Source organism: Rhamphochromis longiceps, linkage group LG2 (genome assembly GCF_057381845.1).
Source record: "Rhamphochromis longiceps isolate RC_006_pf linkage group LG2, R_longiceps_female_GT1.1, whole genome shotgun sequence".
Lineage (NCBI taxonomy): Eukaryota > Metazoa > Chordata > Actinopteri > Cichliformes > Cichlidae > Rhamphochromis > Rhamphochromis longiceps.
In genome coordinates, this window is record NC_140558.1 from 29,083,617 (window position 1) to 29,101,642 (window position 18,026).

Here is an 18,026-nt window from a genome sequence, read left to right on the forward strand (position 1 = left end):
AGAAAAAGCCAGTATCACATCCTTTGTGAATTTTCAAGGTCCTGAACTTACTTGTATATCCAACAATGAAACAACAATAAAGAAAGCTGTCACATGCAGCACTGAGAACTTCATCACTGAATTTGTTGTTTATGGTTTGATGCGTTTTGATGTGAAGTGAAAGCCAACAAATCTGTTAGCAAATGGCAAAGACCAGGATGAACTGAAAAAGAGCCAAATTTCTAATGAGGCCTTTGGAGGGTACTGGCTGCTACTTCTGTACAAAGGTGTGTATGTTGCTGCAGAGTCAGAGCCAAGAGTGGCGAGATCTCTTATGTCAACAGGTTCACTAAAACAGACTTGATGAAAATTTCAGGATAAGGCCATGTTTAACTACATTTGCTACCATCTGTCCACAAGACTATCTGGGCTCAACACACTAAGGTCAATCTTTTCTCATTTTGCTGCTGATACAGAGTTTGCACATAGAAGTTTAGCAAATTTAGGCACTATTCACCATCTATAGCATAAAAACGCATGTCCCAAATGTGCACAAAAAAGACCGTGTACAGGTAAAAAAAACAAAACAAAACACTGGGAATCTACTACTTACTTCAAGCTCACTTCCACTTCCAAGTAGTTTGCATATTGACAAAAAATGCTGATTTAGACAGTAATTACACGTGGCTGACCAGCTTATAACATTAAATCATGACATTTAACAGGTCTTTATTTTACTTTCCTTAGACCCATAGCTCAAATGTAGTCTCTCTTTTTTGGTGTAAAATGTCTCACCTGTCCCTGCTGAGCTCTTCACCTCTTGAACCATTTACCAAGAGTGAATACAGCCACTTTAGAGCAGCTCTGTGGATGGAGAATCCCCACTTCCAGAGCTTTATTCATGTACCAGGAGAGAGGGAGATCTGACACACTGCTTATGGCTGTGCATATTAAGATTAAAGGAGGACTGAAAAATAATCAAGCACAAAATCCTACCAACAGTGCTGCTCAAGGAAAAGGGCACTGATGCATGAATGGTACTGCTAAACTAGGTGCACAGCATTGTGCAGATATGGGCAAATGTTGGGAAAACAAATGTAGGCTTACTGGCTGATTGTATTTGACACAGGCTTAAGTTAAATATGCAATCTGACTTGGAAGGCATTTTGCCTGAAGTGCACAACAACAGAATATTAATGCGAGCAAGAGGGAAGTTGACATGCAGCACGTATTTTGTCCCCGTGCAAGTACATGAAAGTAATTACCAATCAAAGGTATTCTTTAAAGCAGTCCACTAACACTAACCTGGTGAAGTCTGTCATCTCCATCATGATCATGCACATCTGCTTGGCCAACACAATGATGTCATTGCCACTGTCGTCCCACTTGGATACCTCTGCATCCAGCTTGCTCTTCTCTTCCTGGAAGCTGGCCACCTGCTCAGCAATCTTTGCCTTCTGCTCCTGGGGCAACTGAGCCATGATAGCCTGAAGGAGGATTTATGAAAAGCATGGATGGTTAGCAAACTAGACCCAAACATACTGTTGCTGATACCATGAACATAAGTTTGGCGGCCATAATCAATGAGTGAGTCTTGTTCGAAACCACGCCTGAGAATATCAAGGCAGCAAGATATCCTACACAACTGTGTGACCCTTTATTTAGAATTTAAACACATGCATAATTGTTCACTATTTGGTGTGTAACTTGCTTTTCAGCAATGTGCCTGAATAACGGTTGCCTGAAGTATCCTCTGAATAAATAAGTAAATAATATTGTTCTCTCATCCCCAAAATTCAAAGCTGGGTTCAAAATTATGTTCAGAGCAAGTGAGTCATATGTAACATATCTTGGAAAAATATGAACTCACCACCTCTGGCCACTGAAGACCAGTATAAGGGGAGTTAGTTACAACTACTTTATTCACGTTAAGATGTATTTATCACCATATTTATCCATCCTTTTGGACTGGAGAGTAAGAGGGCAGCTTCCAAAAAAGGCAATCAGACATCAGCCATTCAGTGAATGAGCCTGTCAGGCCAAAGTAGGCAGACACTTAAGAGCAGGAAATCCAATATCATCACACAAGTGTTCATTCTATTGCTGATAAATGGGACCCTCTCTCTAGAGGCACATAAGCTTCAAAAGAGCTGTTTATGCAGTGCACAGATGGAAAGACTGTACCTAACAAAATAGATCATCTTTGGCGATTTAAAAACAACAACAACAAAAACACTTGAAATGTACCAATGGAGCCATGAGGGATTCTTGAGATCAAGACATGTACAATCTCTCTATATTCCTAAAATATAAAGTTACAAGTAAGTTTAACCTTAAATTTAACAAATTTGGTGCGTAGTACAAATACTGTAGAACTGCAGTTCTGTCCTATCCAAGTGAATGTTGTATTGAAGTAATCTCATGACAAAAGAACACACAAAGCTGGTGTCCAGAGGCACAAAAGATTGGATTCGCAGTGTGTTACACCACGCAGGGAAAACAAAATAACTAGCTGCTCAGTCTTTTTTGGGTAGTTCACAGAGTGCAGACTGCTCAGTCAACAAACATTCACTGGTTCCGTCTGTGACATGGTATCTAAGAGCCAGATGGCATGGATGACTGAAGGAAAGCAAACTGGAGGACATAATTCACACAATAAGTCAACTTTAAAGTACTGACTTCAAAGTTGACTTATTATCATCATTTCTTAAAAATTTAAAATTTATTCCAACTCATCTGCATACATGTGTTGTTGCTGAGCTTTATATTTGTCTGCTTTTATTACATTTCCAATCTATGCTTAAAGGTAAGTGAAGAATGTCTCTGTTGCCATGAATACTGTTAAAAAAGGTCATTTGCAGTGAAAAACCTCTATTTTTAAAACAGCTAAAATGAGTGAGCAAAAGATTCTGGAGTCACCAACTGTCTTCGGGTAATTAATATAGCTTATAAACAGGTTTACGTGTGCACAAGAGCTTGCATGACTCAGAATAAAAAAATTTTTTAAAAAAAAGCTGCTTGGCTACTATGACACTTTTCTTCAATAACATTTTAATGATAGATTAATGGGGCCAAATATTAAGAAAAATATCTTAAAGATGCCAGTTTCCTTAAAACTCATGTAAAGTTTTGATCCTCCATCATTGCTCTGTATCAATAGAACAGCTCATCTTTTAGCATTAGCCAAAAAGAGTCCTACTCATCTATAGCCATGCATTCTTTGAGAAACAGAAAAAGTAAGTAAAAGCATAACAGGTCCATTTTAAGTTGAATATAAGAGCTCTATATGGTTAAACCTTTTTCCCCCCATAACTTGAGCTATTGAGAAGACAAGCCATCATCACCAAGTACGTGGGTGAAGTGTTTGAAAAATAAACAATGGCTGGGACAGCATTAATATTAGAATACTGTTAAAAAAGACTAAATATTTCCTGCAAATATAGAAAGACTAATGTATTGGTTCTACTTTTCTCATCTTCAAATTTCATTAGAGATATAAAATTGCTCTTCAAATAAACTATTCCAATTGATGTTATTGCACCAGTCAAGTGATATTTGTCTCATCAAGTATATTTTTAAACCTACCACACACACACACACACACACACACACACATATATATTAGGGGTGCAACGATATTCGTATCGATATTGAACCGTTCGATACAGTGCTTTCGCTTCGGTACGCATATGTATCGAACAATACAACATTTGTAATTTATTTTATCAACTTTCCTTCTGACGATGCTGTCTGTGTTGAGCGCTCAGTGAATCTGCGTTCGACTACTCCGCCTAGGCTGCACTGTCGAGCGCAGATCCACTGAGTGCTCAACACAGACAGCATAGTCAGAAGGAAGAGCGCAGGGCAAGCTAGCAAGACAGAAGTTAAGCTCTCCAGATCTGGCGTTTGGAATTATTTTGGTTTTCATGTGACGTATGACCCTGAAGGTAAGCGAGTCATGGACTAAAGTAAAACAGTATGTTGGATGTGCCATGCAATGCTCAATTACATGGGTGGGAGCTAGTGTGTTAGCGCAGTTAGCTCGTTAACGTGTTGGCTGTCTAGCCCCATGCACGGGGCGATCGGCGGTAGCTCGTTAACGGAGATTTGCCGTGTTGTGGCGTTAAGGTCATTTCAACGAGATCAACCTGAAAGCACTAGTGGGAACACGACGAATATGACTGCACATTTACGCCGACATCATCCTAGTGCAAAGACAAAAACAACAAGCATGCTACTAACTTTAGCCGAGTCATTTAGACAGCTGTTAGCACATGATTCTCCTTATGCTGCTGAGAATATAGCCCAGAAGAAGCGGATAGTATAGCTTTTATTTTGGAAAGAGACATTTCTCTGTAATAAACTCTCTTTTCCAAAGATGAGTGATTCCTCAATCAGATACAGGGCTTGCAATATCGCTAGCCCGACGTCCTGGGGCTAGCGATTTTTTTCAGTCGGGCTACCAAAATCTATCTCTTCCCTGCCCGTCGGGCTATTGTAGGAAGAAAAATATATGTCAATGCTTTTGCATTCTTTCAGAAATGTAGCTGGGTAATTATGTCATTGGCATCGGTGAGCCACTGTCAATATGTGACATATTGAAATCGCGTTTGAATTTGCGCTTGTTTTTTTGCTTTCACTTTGCAATCGCGCGAACTGTGTATAGAGAGCGACAGCACTGATCTGTGAGTGATGAAAATTTGTGCACCAATTCCTCTGACATCGTCTTATTAATCGTTAGCTCACTATGCAAACATGACAAGTGAAATCTCCCGCAGCAAGCTTAAACATGTGAGAGGTTGATCGCGCAGAGAATCGCTGAGCTTATGTGAGTGCGTGTGTAAAAGCAGGAGGATATATATTTCATTTCTTCTGAGCCAAATAAGACAGGTCAGGGTGAAGAAGTGACAGCCAAAGAAAAGCTTACCACAAAACGGAGAAGTTATGACAAATCAGACTATAAGGCAAAAAGAAAGTGCAGCTTCATGGTTTCATGGACAAAAGAATTTCTGTGGCTGCAATATGACGAGCTAAATAACCAGGGCTGCACATAAGTGGTCCGCAGGTGCGCATTCGCTGTCAAAATAAAAAAAGCGCACAAGGGTTAGGGTTAAATTTTAAAAATGTACTTTTGAGTTAAAATATATATTTATAATTTTAATAAATGACAAATTAAAAAGGCATGAACATTTTTTTTTGTATCGAAAAAATATCGAACCGAACCGTGAATTTTGTGTATTGTTGCACCCCAAATAAATATTAAAAAATAATAATTAATAAAAAAAAAAATATATATATATATATATATATATATATATATATATATATATATATATATATATATATATATATATATATATATATATATATATATATATATATAATAGAGTTGGATGACAATATTCAACTGTGATACTGAAATATGCAGTATCACAGCTAATATTTAACCATGTAAAAATACAGTTAAGCCGCACACTGAAGCAACCCATTTTCTCATAGGAAAATACATTTTTGAGATGTGTTTCTTTCTGGGATATTTCACAATTTTTCCCAAAGTATTGTTGCAATTTGATGACCCTTCGTTTTAGAGGAAGAGGAGTAAATACAGAATCAGAACCTCTGAACAACATACCCGTGCACTTTGGCCAGCAATAAGCTGGTCATCCTCTGTCTGCACACTGGTCCTGCTGCGAACATCAAAGTCTTCAGTCTCAAAGTCAGAGTCATCCAATTCCTCTGGAGTCTGTAACAGGACAACAGAGCATGAGAAGATGTCAAAAGAAAGACAAACATCCCAAAAAAAAAAAAAAAAGTCCAGGAGGAGGGGAGAAAAGAAAAATGGGAGATGAAGTGGAATAAGGTAAGAAAAAGCTGTTTGTACATAAGTGGGGAACATAAAATAATATTGGCATACTACAGCATTGTGAACACTATTAAATAGCAAAACTGCTTACCATCTATGAGAAATGCCTTAGTGCTGCCAGACAGGGCAGCATGAGATAAATGTCTACCCTCTCCACAGCTTGGTAGAGAAACTGTAAACTCCAAATGAATTTGTAAATCAAGTGTAATGTGCTGCCTGTGCATCTTGAGAGGGAAAATGAAGGTATGAGCTGGTACGAAACATATTGGGAGCAAAACACTTTAGAGGCCCATCTGTCGCTATCTGCAGAAAGGCGAGTGAGGCATGAATTGTGTTTTTCCAGAATTTTGCCACTTCATCTCAGATCCTTTACCTCTTGCCCTGAATGCAAAACAAGCCACAGGGAACAATTTGCCATATTATTAATATATAAAATGAACTTTATCTTTGCCGGTTATGCTTCAGGCAAGATACAATATTAAGTGATAGGCAAAAGTTAGTTGATATGTAGGAACAGGGGAGATGATGTGGACAGATAAAGGGACATTAGGATGCAGACGCCCTGGCTTGTGCTTATCCGGCTTTCTCACTACCTCCTTTCTGTAATGAAAAAATAGTTGAAAGTCTCTGAACAATCTTACTCTGCTTTAGGGAATGTAGAGATGTTCTTGTACTCAAGGGAATATGGGTATGGTTTCAGATACAAAAGCTGTAGTGACTCATCGGCATCGCTTTCAACTCAGACAATGCTGTTCAGTGGGGCAGAGATATCACCTGCTGCGGCCTGTGCAACAGATAACCTGTGAACGTGGGAGGCTCAGAAATCATAACTCATGGTGGGCACCCAGTGGGAAACTACTGTGAGAAGTGACAACAATAGCCTGCAGTCTAAAAAAAGACAACATATTGAAAACCTGCTGTCAAGGTAAATGAAGTTAAAACCCACTTTTTCCACATTGTGGGAAAATATGTTAATCAGGTTTTTAGGTGATAATTCTCTGTATTTCTACCGTGTCTGAAAGCTGCAATTATCCATGTCACCTGTAACGCCTTCATGACGCATACATGTACAGATGATATCTGAAATGCAATAATTACAAGTGTACAGGGCAAGAGGTGAAATTATAGCATTATGACAGAGCTGGAAAACAGACATAGCCTTAACCAGAATTTTTTTTCCCTCCTGTTGTAAATATGAATGAGACAGTTCAACACTGAAATAACCCCAGTTTTATTCTTTTTGTGACATTCTGCTCATAGCCTCTGTGGGTCGAGACAATTTTTTCTTCTTTTAGGACAGAGGCAGCAAAATCACCTTGGGCTGTGATGCACCGCACAAATCATACGGTAACAGCTGCCCTCTGTATCTAACTGTCAGTGGCTCGCTGACTTCGAGACCGTTTCATGTCTAGGAGGCATATTCTCTGATGTCACTGGAGGTTGGGAGAGGGGTCTGTCTGCCTGTCAAATATTCAAGGGACATCTAACAGACTGTCTGTGCACTACTTATAGAGGTTAAAGATGAGTCTATCTTAAGCAGCCCCAACCACACTCTTGTCTGTTTTGATTTAAGACTAGGGCCTTGCATGTGGGGATTTTTAGAAAGACAGCAAGAGGGTGGGTTTGTACATGTGAGTGGACATGCCCTGAAGAGAAGCTGTCTCGTGGCCATCTCAGCGCAGCTGTTAGGAGGATTTCATATTTCTTTGGACTCAGAATTGAACGTGCCCACAGAAAAACCCTTGAATGACAGTTTAGCCTGCAATTGAATCAGTCTAGATCAATGCTTTTGATACGCCTTTAATCTTATTATAACAAACAGTAATTAAGACTAAGATTAAAGAGTGTGCTGTGTAGATGCTGCTTGAAATAACATAAATGCAGAGATAACACTAATCCATTTTTTTCCTTTGCCTTCTCTAGAAAGTGGTGGGTGAAGGTTCAATCTCATCAGTCTCTCCAGCTGGCACTTAAAGGCAGAATAAAGCTAACAGATACATTATGAGCAAAGCTGCTTAATAAGTCCCGTTAACAGTCACACACGCCAAATTACACCTGCCCACAAATCTACCAGGTAGTGTTCAGCCCAAACCATAAGCCCAATGTTCACCGCTGGGTCTGAAACAAAAAGGGTAAGAAGAGTGGAGCTAGGGCAGATGGAAATTAGTCTTAAAATATAGTTCTTTGGCCTGCAATTCAATTAAGGAAAGCCAATTAAACCCTCCATCTTAAATCATTCACTTATTAAAATGCAAAAGCAGGATAATGTTCCTCTTTTCATTTGTTATTGCTTTTTTGTTTGTGGTTGAGCAGGATTATTAATAAGAGTTAAGGACCACTGTCAAAACAAAATGTGCTCTCAAGGCTAGTGTTTTCAATTTTAAAAAAGTGTTGAAAATAATAGAAGACAGCAACCAGCACTTTGTATCTTAGTGTGATAAATACATAATTTGGTACTGTTAAACATGACAAGTGGTTTAAAGAAATTTGCTCCCTACTGAGAAATCAAATTTGGCAGTTTCAGGTACTTTAGCTACAGGGGGTAATATGTTGAAAGACAAAAAAAAAACAAAAAAAAACTTTCCCCCAGAATCTTATTTCCTACAGGCTGTGTGGGTTTCCCCCCTTCACTTTTCTTCATTTTAGAGGAAATATGGATTGAGTCCATTTGTGATTGAATGCCCAAACTGTTCTTAGTGATCCTATGATGAAACGTTTTACCCTGATGGAAATGTTTTCTTCATCCATGGGACACAACTAAAAGGCATTATGCCACAGACAACTAAACCCATTGTTATCCGAAATTGTATAACTGTATAGCTCTGTAATAATCATTCTGTACATACGATAATTTTTAACCCTACAACTGTTTACAACTTGCATAGTTCCCATTTCTGTATAGCTGTATATCTCAGATTCCTGTAAAGTTATTTATTTCATATTCTGTATAGTTTTTCATATTTATATCCTGTTCATATCCTGTACATAGCTTGTACTCACTACAGCCTGTACATACTTATAGTTATAGAATATTCACAACATACTTCATACCGTGTACATTATAACATACCATAATAGACCCATTTCTGTAATATACTTACATATCTATATTATTGCTAATATATATTGTAATATATCTATATCACTAAGCACTTCTGGATGGATGCAAACTGCATTTCGTTGCCCTGTACCTGTGCATGTGCAATGACAATAAAGTTGAATTCTAATTCTAATTCTAAATTGCAAGTCTGGTCAATTAGGTTGGCCACTGCCTGAGACAAGTTAATCATAGGTTCCCAAGACTGCATGTGTACAGGTTCTCACAATTATAGATAAAAAGCTAATCTGGATATTACTACTCATATGGCAACAATAGAGCAACTCCAAGCATATGACTTCTGTTCAAAAGCTGTTAAAAACCACATCAAAAATCCTCCGTCAGAGCTCTCACTGTCACAATTTGAAAGAGAAAAATAGATGACAATATGAAGCCTTACTTTGCATTAGAAATAATAAATTCGATTTAAAAAAAAGAAAGAAAAAAAAACATGCAAACAAAAACAAAACTGTGCAACTCACTCTGATCATGAGGACAGCCTTACGGATGTCACGAATGCCATCATACACCAGGCGCGATGCATCAATGAATTCGTTCTCATCCACAGGCTGTGAGGGGTTTGCACTCAAGGCTTCCACTGCAGACTCCACTTGCTCTGTAAACCGTGGCATGACTACAGGAAGCAGAGATGAAGTTGATCAGTTCCTTTATCAATCTGATGTGGCTTTTCCTGACAGCTGTATGTTGAATGAATTGTGTCGGCAGTGTAAACCGTACACAACTCACTAACATGTAAGCCTCATTTCTACCGTTTCTGTACTGTCAGAAACAAATAATAAAGCAGCTGTATTGATGCTGAAAACCTCTGTAGGTCTTTTTTTCCTACAGTAAAAACTGATCAGATAGCGTTCCATAAGCAGAACTGACAATGTTGTTAGATACACTTCTGTAAATATTTATCCTTATATCAGAGTAATTTACCTTGGGCCTATTTTTCATTTTACATCCATCACATTTCTCTCAGTGTAACTTGGGTTATAAAGCTACTTGACACATACTGTTAGTCTAGTAAGAAAATTACATTAATCGACTTATCAGTATCAATGGCCCCATGTAATAATATTGAACAATAGTTCTGGTCTGATGTTGAATTAAAATTAAATGCAAACGAAGATAGTGGTGTCAGAATTCATAATTACAAAGTGTTATATTAAACCTAATGAAATTTGCACTGGTGTCTACTCAATGCCTTAAATGAATGCACAGAATGCTCTGGAGGACTCACCAGGACATATGCATAGACACCACTTAAAGCACTGCATTAAGAGAGTTGCATTTTGCTGCAACTTCATGAGAACATCATGGGTGTCAAGATGCAAATGTTGAGGGAGGGAGCAGCAGGATTAAAAAGCAGATTTGGTTTTGTGTTTACAACCTCCAGGCTTTTTCAGTCACAGTGATTACTCTCCTTAAACTATCACAACTGACTCTTTCAAGTAAGTTCCCATTTAAAAAAAAAAAAAAGTGTTAATAAATAACTGTATTGTTAGTGAATCCATAGATAATGAACTTTAAACATTCTTACTAACTGGTGGAAAACATTGTATAAATGCACCTCAACATTCAGACAAACTGAAAATAGAGGCTAATAAAGTTTTTTTTGCCCTGGTGAATATTGTCCCCCCTCTCTCTATTGCATTGCAAAATATTTTTTGGAATTTGTCCTTTGAAGGACAAAAAACCTCCACACATTAAACTGCAATATAATAGCACAGGTGGAAGGAACTGTAATATGACTCAGTCTTTGAACCTATGACAGATTGATTACGCCATAATTTGGATTAAAACAGAATACTACTGAAGGGTTAACAGTGACCGTCATGTCATACTGACTAGTAATGCAAGCTGTGTGAGAGACCATATCACACAATGCACCATAATGAATTGTGGAAGAGCTCAAAATGTCTCAGGCTCATTCAACAGAAAATTGCATTTCACAAGCCAATTCTAGATTCATACAAGTTGCCTTTTAAAATGCCACCAGCACTCAAATGCTCAAAAACATCCAAAGCAAAGACAAATCAAATAAAGGGCAGACTTCTGAGAAACAACTTTGCAGGCAGATACTAGTGTGGTTTTAGCACCAGGCAATGTACCAAAGATAAAGTGGATGGAGCAGGGTCTCTCCACCTTTTTAAAAATAAAAAGTAAAGATTTTAGAGGCTTTTTGATCAAATTAAATTAAAGGAAATTCTTTATACATGTGTATGACTACTAATTTGTACACAAATACTCCAACAGTACAGTGCACCACATTACAGACAACCTGTCTAAACATGCATACCTCTGGTTCTGTTTGTAAAAAGTGCTGCGTTTGTATTGTACTAGTACTACCACCACCTATAATAAATATATAAGCATAACCAAAATAAGCTCATTCTTGAAAGCAACTAAAGCTATTCTCAAAATAAAAATAAAATCTTAGGAAAGAACAAACAAACTTGTGATCTACAGATTCTCCTAGTCTGCAAGAGCTTAACTGGGGGACCCTATTATCTTAAAGCCCTTTAGTAGTTAATCTTTTTATACTCTTGTCAACCGTTTTTACACAAAAACAAGACAGACATCAAAGAAAGACTATCACGCTCATGCCATTATGGCCCCTAGTGTGTCAGTCCATGTAAGTAGATCATAAATACCATATTTTTCGGACCATAAGGTGCACAGGATTATAAGGCCCACTGTCGACAAATGGGTCTGTTTTCATACATAAGGCGCACTGGATTATAAGGCGCATTAATCGAAACAAAACAGTCAGATAAGTCAAACTTTACTCAACTCATTCCTCTTGCTTCCTCCACTTCCTTACAATTGATTCATTAATGTTGAATTCGCTGGTAGCTGCTCTATAAACACTGGAACAACAGTATGTTGTTCCAGTGTTTTTCTAACTTTTGCTATGTAACTTTGCACTGTCCACTTTCTGCTGTAACAAAACAAATTCCCCACGTGTGGGACTAATAGAGGTTCTTATATTAATGACTAACCTCATATTGTGGCTGGATTATCTCAGTTGTTCTCCCCTACTGAAGTTTGGTCCGTTTACAGTAATTTTCCATGCAATTGCATTTGTCAAAAAAACCACATTGGGAACTTTTATCAAGTGGAAAAAAGTTAGTGTTCATTCTCCAGGTTCACTGTGTTATGCTTTGGTATGCTAACATAAATGTGTCGCTAGAAATCTCAGTCAGAACATGATATATCGTGTTTAGTTAACTAGCAAAACTAGCGAGCTAACTTTCTGCTAACTTCTAACTCCGTTAAATTTAATATATTCTGTTTTCATGGATGCCTGGATGTTAAACTTAATTGTTACACCTGGTAAAGCAGCAACACTGATCATTTTATTAAAGATGAAAGAATTTACAGTGTTCGTTTGACTTTGGGGCCTGACGCGGAATACGGTAGCCATAACGCTCAGACAATCCATCAAGCGGTGCGGCTTCGTAGCTCAGCAAAGTCCTACTAAAACATTTCGACAGATTTTTGAGCGGCGTGTACCACATAAAACCGGCTCGAAGTCAGTAAACAGCCAGAATTCATAGATAAGCTGCACCAGATAAGGCACACTGCCGAGTTGAGAACATTAAAGGATTTTAAGTGCACCTTATAGTGCGGAAAATACGGTATAAGTGTTAACCACACAATGTATATAAAATATGGACACAGCAACCATGACGCCATCCATGCCCATGGACCCACTGCCTTCTCATTTAACTTTGAGTAACCTACATTAGCAAGTGTTACCGTGTCTACCCTCTCAGTATTTGTCTAAATTTATTTAGTAGTAAACTTATTTGTTTCTGTGGTACCTGTATCAGTAAGGAGCTTTGTTGCCTCCAAAACCTTCTCTGTGTAGACTCCAGGTTCATAATTGTCCATCTCTGAAGTAACCACATGGACAACTCTGGCAGCACGGCCTCGAATAGCCCCGGCGGTACGGTCCAAACCATCAACATCTTTCTCTTGCAGAGCAATGACACACTTATTCACATCCTCCAGGATGTGGTTCTCTGGGGACATAAAGCAGTGTGAAATTATTAGTGTACAGCCCGGACGGACAGTCAGACCTCTCCACACACACCCACACTTTTTTTTATTTTAATCAAAACGACTACAGTATAATATGACACATAATGTGACAGTCTAAAAAAAAATTATTAGGAAGTTCTCATTCCTGAGTTAGTCCTGAAATTAAAAGCCACTGAAAAACTCAAATACATAATATGCGTTTGTTGGAAGGTATGGGTTTGAAAACCAATTCTTAGAATACTTATTAATGAGCCGCCTATAAAATGCAAATGTCCACTGTGTAAATTACAGTCTGTCCTTGGCTGGAGGTCAGAGAAGCCACTCTGCTTAATGCTTAATGAGGACTCTAAACCATTTGTGTGCTTCAACATACATGACAGGATGTCAAATATAGATGTAGTTCTGTTCATGCTTCTGGGTTTTTCTCTATAGCGCATAATGATACCTTGGAGAGTGAACCGATGCTTGTTGTTGGACAAAGGGAGAATTAAGATGGCTTATGCATCTTACATACATACATTATATTTTAAATCAAATAACAGTGGTTAGTACTGCACTACAATCTCAATCACTCTGTTGTGTGGATAATGGTGACAAATATGGTCTTCTACGTTTAAACATTTTGCTAAGGCCACGTCAGATATATATATATATCTGAGAAGTGTACAGCGTGACTGCCACTCACGAGGAAACACTACTACCACAGACCGTATAAAAAGGTTTTTCCTCCGTTATGCACTGCGTTTAGTCTATAAGCATCACGAATAATAAAATCCAGACCATTACAACTATTTGGAAAAACTTATTTTGTTTCCTCATGGCTATGACATGCAAATGAACAAGACTTACCAGACACACAAAGGAAGTCATCAATGGAGGTTATGTCATCAACAGCATCAGTGAGGACACGAACCTGCTTCTCCCACTGCTCCTTGAACAAATCCATATTGTCCTGGGCCACCTTACTGTTGGGCTTGGCAGCGAGGGCTAACGCTGCATTAATCACCTGTAATCACCCAATTACAACCATTAAAGCTCAATTACAACATAGCCTTGAGCCACAACATTAGCATAGGTTGATTGCACGAAGACCCCATTCCCTAGCTCAATGTTAGGATTGAATTAGGAAGAAAATTAATTTCTAGAGGTGATTACAGGGAGTGTTTTTAGATACTGACTAGGGCAAAAATAATAGATTGTTTGTTTTGGACTAAGAAACATCTGTGGATATCATAGCTCAGGATGAATGGGACTCATTAGATGAGCTTAAAAAGAGCGTTAGCAGCAGGTGTGTGGAAAAAATGGACTCAATGGTCAAAAGATTGACAAGCAAAACAAACTTGTTATTTTTGCGCGCGCACGCACGCGCACACACACACACACACACACACAAAAGGGAGGTTAGAGACGTAAACAGATTTCAACTGTTGTTTGCTGAAGACAGTATGTGCTTGCAATTAAATTTATTGACTTTTGGATGTGCTCCAAGACCTGAGCTGGGTGACAGCTGGGGGCAAACATACCTGGGGGCAAAGACTTTCTAGTTGAGATGCAGCCATACGGACCAGTTTTACCCCTTCCTCATTGTTGGAAATGGAGCATGCCAGATTTGCCACCTACAATGAACAAAAAACAAAATTGTTAACCAAAGGCAAGAAATCTCACAAAAAAAAAAAAACCAACAAAAAACAACATGTGTGATTACCCTGCTTCAAAAAACAAAAACAAGAAAAACCTTCCAGTGTTGTGTCCATTGATTCTTGATAATTATTTAAGGTGTGTGAAGTCGCTAAAACTACTCATATGCAAACTAGTATAGATGTTTGTTTTCAGTACAAAGCTTTGTATCACGCTTGGCTGAGGCGTGGAGCTATAAATTATTCAAATAAAAAGGAAGAAAACCACAGTCAAAACTAAATTGTTCATATTCAGTGGTGGTCTTTTTTTGTTTATAACCCTCAATCAATATAACATTTGTTAAGACAATTTCAGTTTGTTTTAATATACTTTCAGCACATTTTCACAGCAAGTAACAAAACCGATAGCTGTGATAAATATTGATATTTGTGATAAGAAAATAATCACAATATGAAAATTTAAACACTTAATTGCTAGTGTCTGTCTTTCCATTGCTTGAAATGGTCCCTCTAACTCACAGGAACCAATAAGTGCAGTGTTGGCTCAAGCAGAGTGGGTGTTAGCAACCCAAATCATTTATCCATTTTACCACCATTCCTCTCGCCACAAATCTCAGATGCTGCGAGCCTGTTCTGAATAAAGGCAGCACTTTGAACGGGGCACTGCACTAATTTTGAGAAAAAACAGAAACAAACGCCATACATACTGTAGATACATAATTAAACTTGGATAAGTTCATTATGGTAGCCTGGTTTAGGGATTCTTCCGTCAGAAATGGAGCAGCTCTGCAATACAACTAATCCCTGTGGAATACAAACCCACTGCTGTGGATTAATTTATAAAGCTGCTAAAAAGGATACAATATGATGACACAGAGGGAGAAACCAAAAAAGTAGGAAGAAAAACAAAAGCCGAGCTGTTGGGAAAGTTCTGTATTCAATTCCCAGAATAAAAGTAAATTTCACCAAATGGAAATCTAAGTTGTAGCTGGTTAACTCAAGGATATCGTTATTCTCAGTGACTGAATCACAAGACTGCCAGATTGCCATTACGCTCCTGGAGAGGCAAATATTAATGACACTTTCAAAAAGTGAGCAGTAGAGTGAGAACGGGAGTGCTAAACTAAGCAAATCTTGCCTGCAGCTGCTAACATCAGTAATTTTTTTCTGTCTTGACTAAAATAAAGCTCTCCTACAATTATCTCTAAATAGTCTTTCATACTCAAGTTTTACATTAGACATCTACTTATAGCGACAAATTTAGGTCAAAGGCTTTGAAGAGTCCCATTTTGGTTGGCATATACTGGCAGCAATGCTGTAACAGAATGCCTGGGATGTGAGGAACTGCGCCAAAATGGGATTATTCAACAGATAGAAAATGTGCTGAAACAATCAATTACAAAGGACTAAACCAACTCATGACAGCAAAAGCACTAGGAGTCCAACAGCTTTGCTCTTATTTTTGTATTCCCACACATAAATCTGTTAAAGTTTGGTCACTAATTTACTACTTTACTGACGTCTGGGTCAAAAAGCACAACAAAACTGTCAGCCAAGGTGACACACTGAATTTTAAAACGTACATTAATAATATGTCTGATTGGAGCAAAAACACGAGGTTGGAAAAGGAATGAACAAAGCTCAGCTTAGGCATTCAATTTATCTTTTTCCTTTAATCAACTTCTATTCAAAAACAGGTTTCTGTGATGATATTCTTCCTCTGGTACCATTAACAGACAGGGAAATAATACTTATTAGAAAATAATACTTATTAGAAAAAACAAAAAACATCTTATTTGATGGGCTGGTGCATCACTGGCTGCCAAAGTATTGCATTGAGGAGCCCCTTTCAAACCTTAAAATGTCTGAGTAATTTGCTGATGAGAAGCACTTTCTTCACTGTGTAGCTAAAGCACTGAAACATTGATATAAACATATTCTACATCGCTATTCAAACATACTGGAACCAGAGGGAGAACATTTAGTAATCCATGAGGACGAATGAAGAGTGGTTACATGAAGAAAAACTGGAAAGACCTGTGTTTTTACTTGCACGATCTTTCACAAAAGCTTTTGATGACGCCCCCTGTGAACCACTGGGAAAGGAGATGTTTCTGCATAGAGAGATGCCATTCCACTTGCAACACTGTACCATACCATTTAAAGTATCAGGGGAGCCCGACTTTACAGTCTATGCAAACAATTACAAAAGTGCACCCGTTTTCTTACCTTCCTGTCCTACAGAGCTATTCCTTAATACACAACCCCTTGTTAAAGAAGTACTCTGTCATCAACAATACGTACAAACCCAACTCCAAGAAAGCTGAGACATTGTGTAAAATGTAAAAGTGAAGAAAAAAAAAAAGCAATGATTTACAAATCTCAAACCCATATTTCTCACAGTGAACATACCAAACATATGTTAAAGCTGAGACACTGGGGTTGCATTTATTTGAAATAACTATGGCCCTGTAACAGTTATCCCAATCAAGCAGTTGCACTAAGGACAGATAATCCAACAAACTACAAACTTATGCTAATATCATGGATAATATATTTAGCATAAAATATCTTAATCACTGCAGTGGTTTAGTATCAGTGCTATTGAGCCAAGTATACAACTGCAGTGTGACCGTCCATACATCAAGCTTTAAAAAAAAGTTATTGATGTTCAGGTCTAATGGATAAGGTATTCAGACACCAAATCTTTTTAAAATAAAAGGGTGTACAACTGGTCATTCACATGTCAATGACATAATACCACTGACAGGTAAGATTAAATACACTGATTAACTCCATGCACTCATGGAAAAGCTGATTACCAAGAGTTGTTTTACTGACATGAGGGAACACAATATTTAGTGACCGGTTTTAGAGTTATGGATAATGGGTGCAAGTTTGTTGTTGTTGTTTTTTTAAAACATTAAAAAAAGCAAGCTTTAGGGCAATGCTTAATTTTTTTTCTTAAACAAAAGAAATCCTTAGGTGGGGTTTACCAGTAAATTCACTTTCCACTGCTGATTATACCATCAGTAATGCACATCTCTGCATCTCAACCTGCTATGTAGCACATCTTTATGACTTATAGTGGCTTCACACTCCAAAGCTTATATTTCAGAACTGAGTGTGCACTCAAAAACAAACAACTTATCTAAATGAGGTAAATAAGTAACCCTCTGCATAATGTGACAACCATCCCTTTGCCTGGATGAGAGCCTTACACAGCTTGGTGCATGCCAAATTGAATGCAGTTTTTTGTATCCCCCTCATTCTCTAAATATGGGTCAGTCATAATGTAGCTTTCATAAAAATGTGTGTAATGTAATAGGCCATTTGCCTTACGGCAGACTACAATTGCGCAACCTGCGATGTCATACAAAACACAGCCAGAGACTGG

The 18,026-nt window shown here is 38.0% G+C and overlaps 1 protein-coding gene across 1 annotated transcript in view; it reads right to left on the minus strand.

Annotated features, from left to right (window-relative positions):
- Positions 1–18,026, minus strand: part of ctnna1 (catenin (cadherin-associated protein), alpha 1) — a 78,853-nt gene that overhangs the window by 17,732 nt on the left and 43,095 nt on the right. The window contains exons 10-15 of the mRNA XM_085421664.1: positions 14,516–14,608; positions 13,842–13,998; positions 12,773–12,973; positions 9,422–9,573; positions 5,612–5,722; positions 1,285–1,466 (exon numbers count right to left, since the gene is read on the minus strand). Of these exons, the coding sequence (XP_085277790.1) occupies positions 1,285–1,466; positions 5,612–5,722; positions 9,422–9,573; positions 12,773–12,973; positions 13,842–13,998; positions 14,516–14,608 (896 nt within the window). The remainder of the gene's footprint in view (positions 1–1,284; positions 1,467–5,611; positions 5,723–9,421; positions 9,574–12,772; positions 12,974–13,841; positions 13,999–14,515; positions 14,609–18,026) is intronic.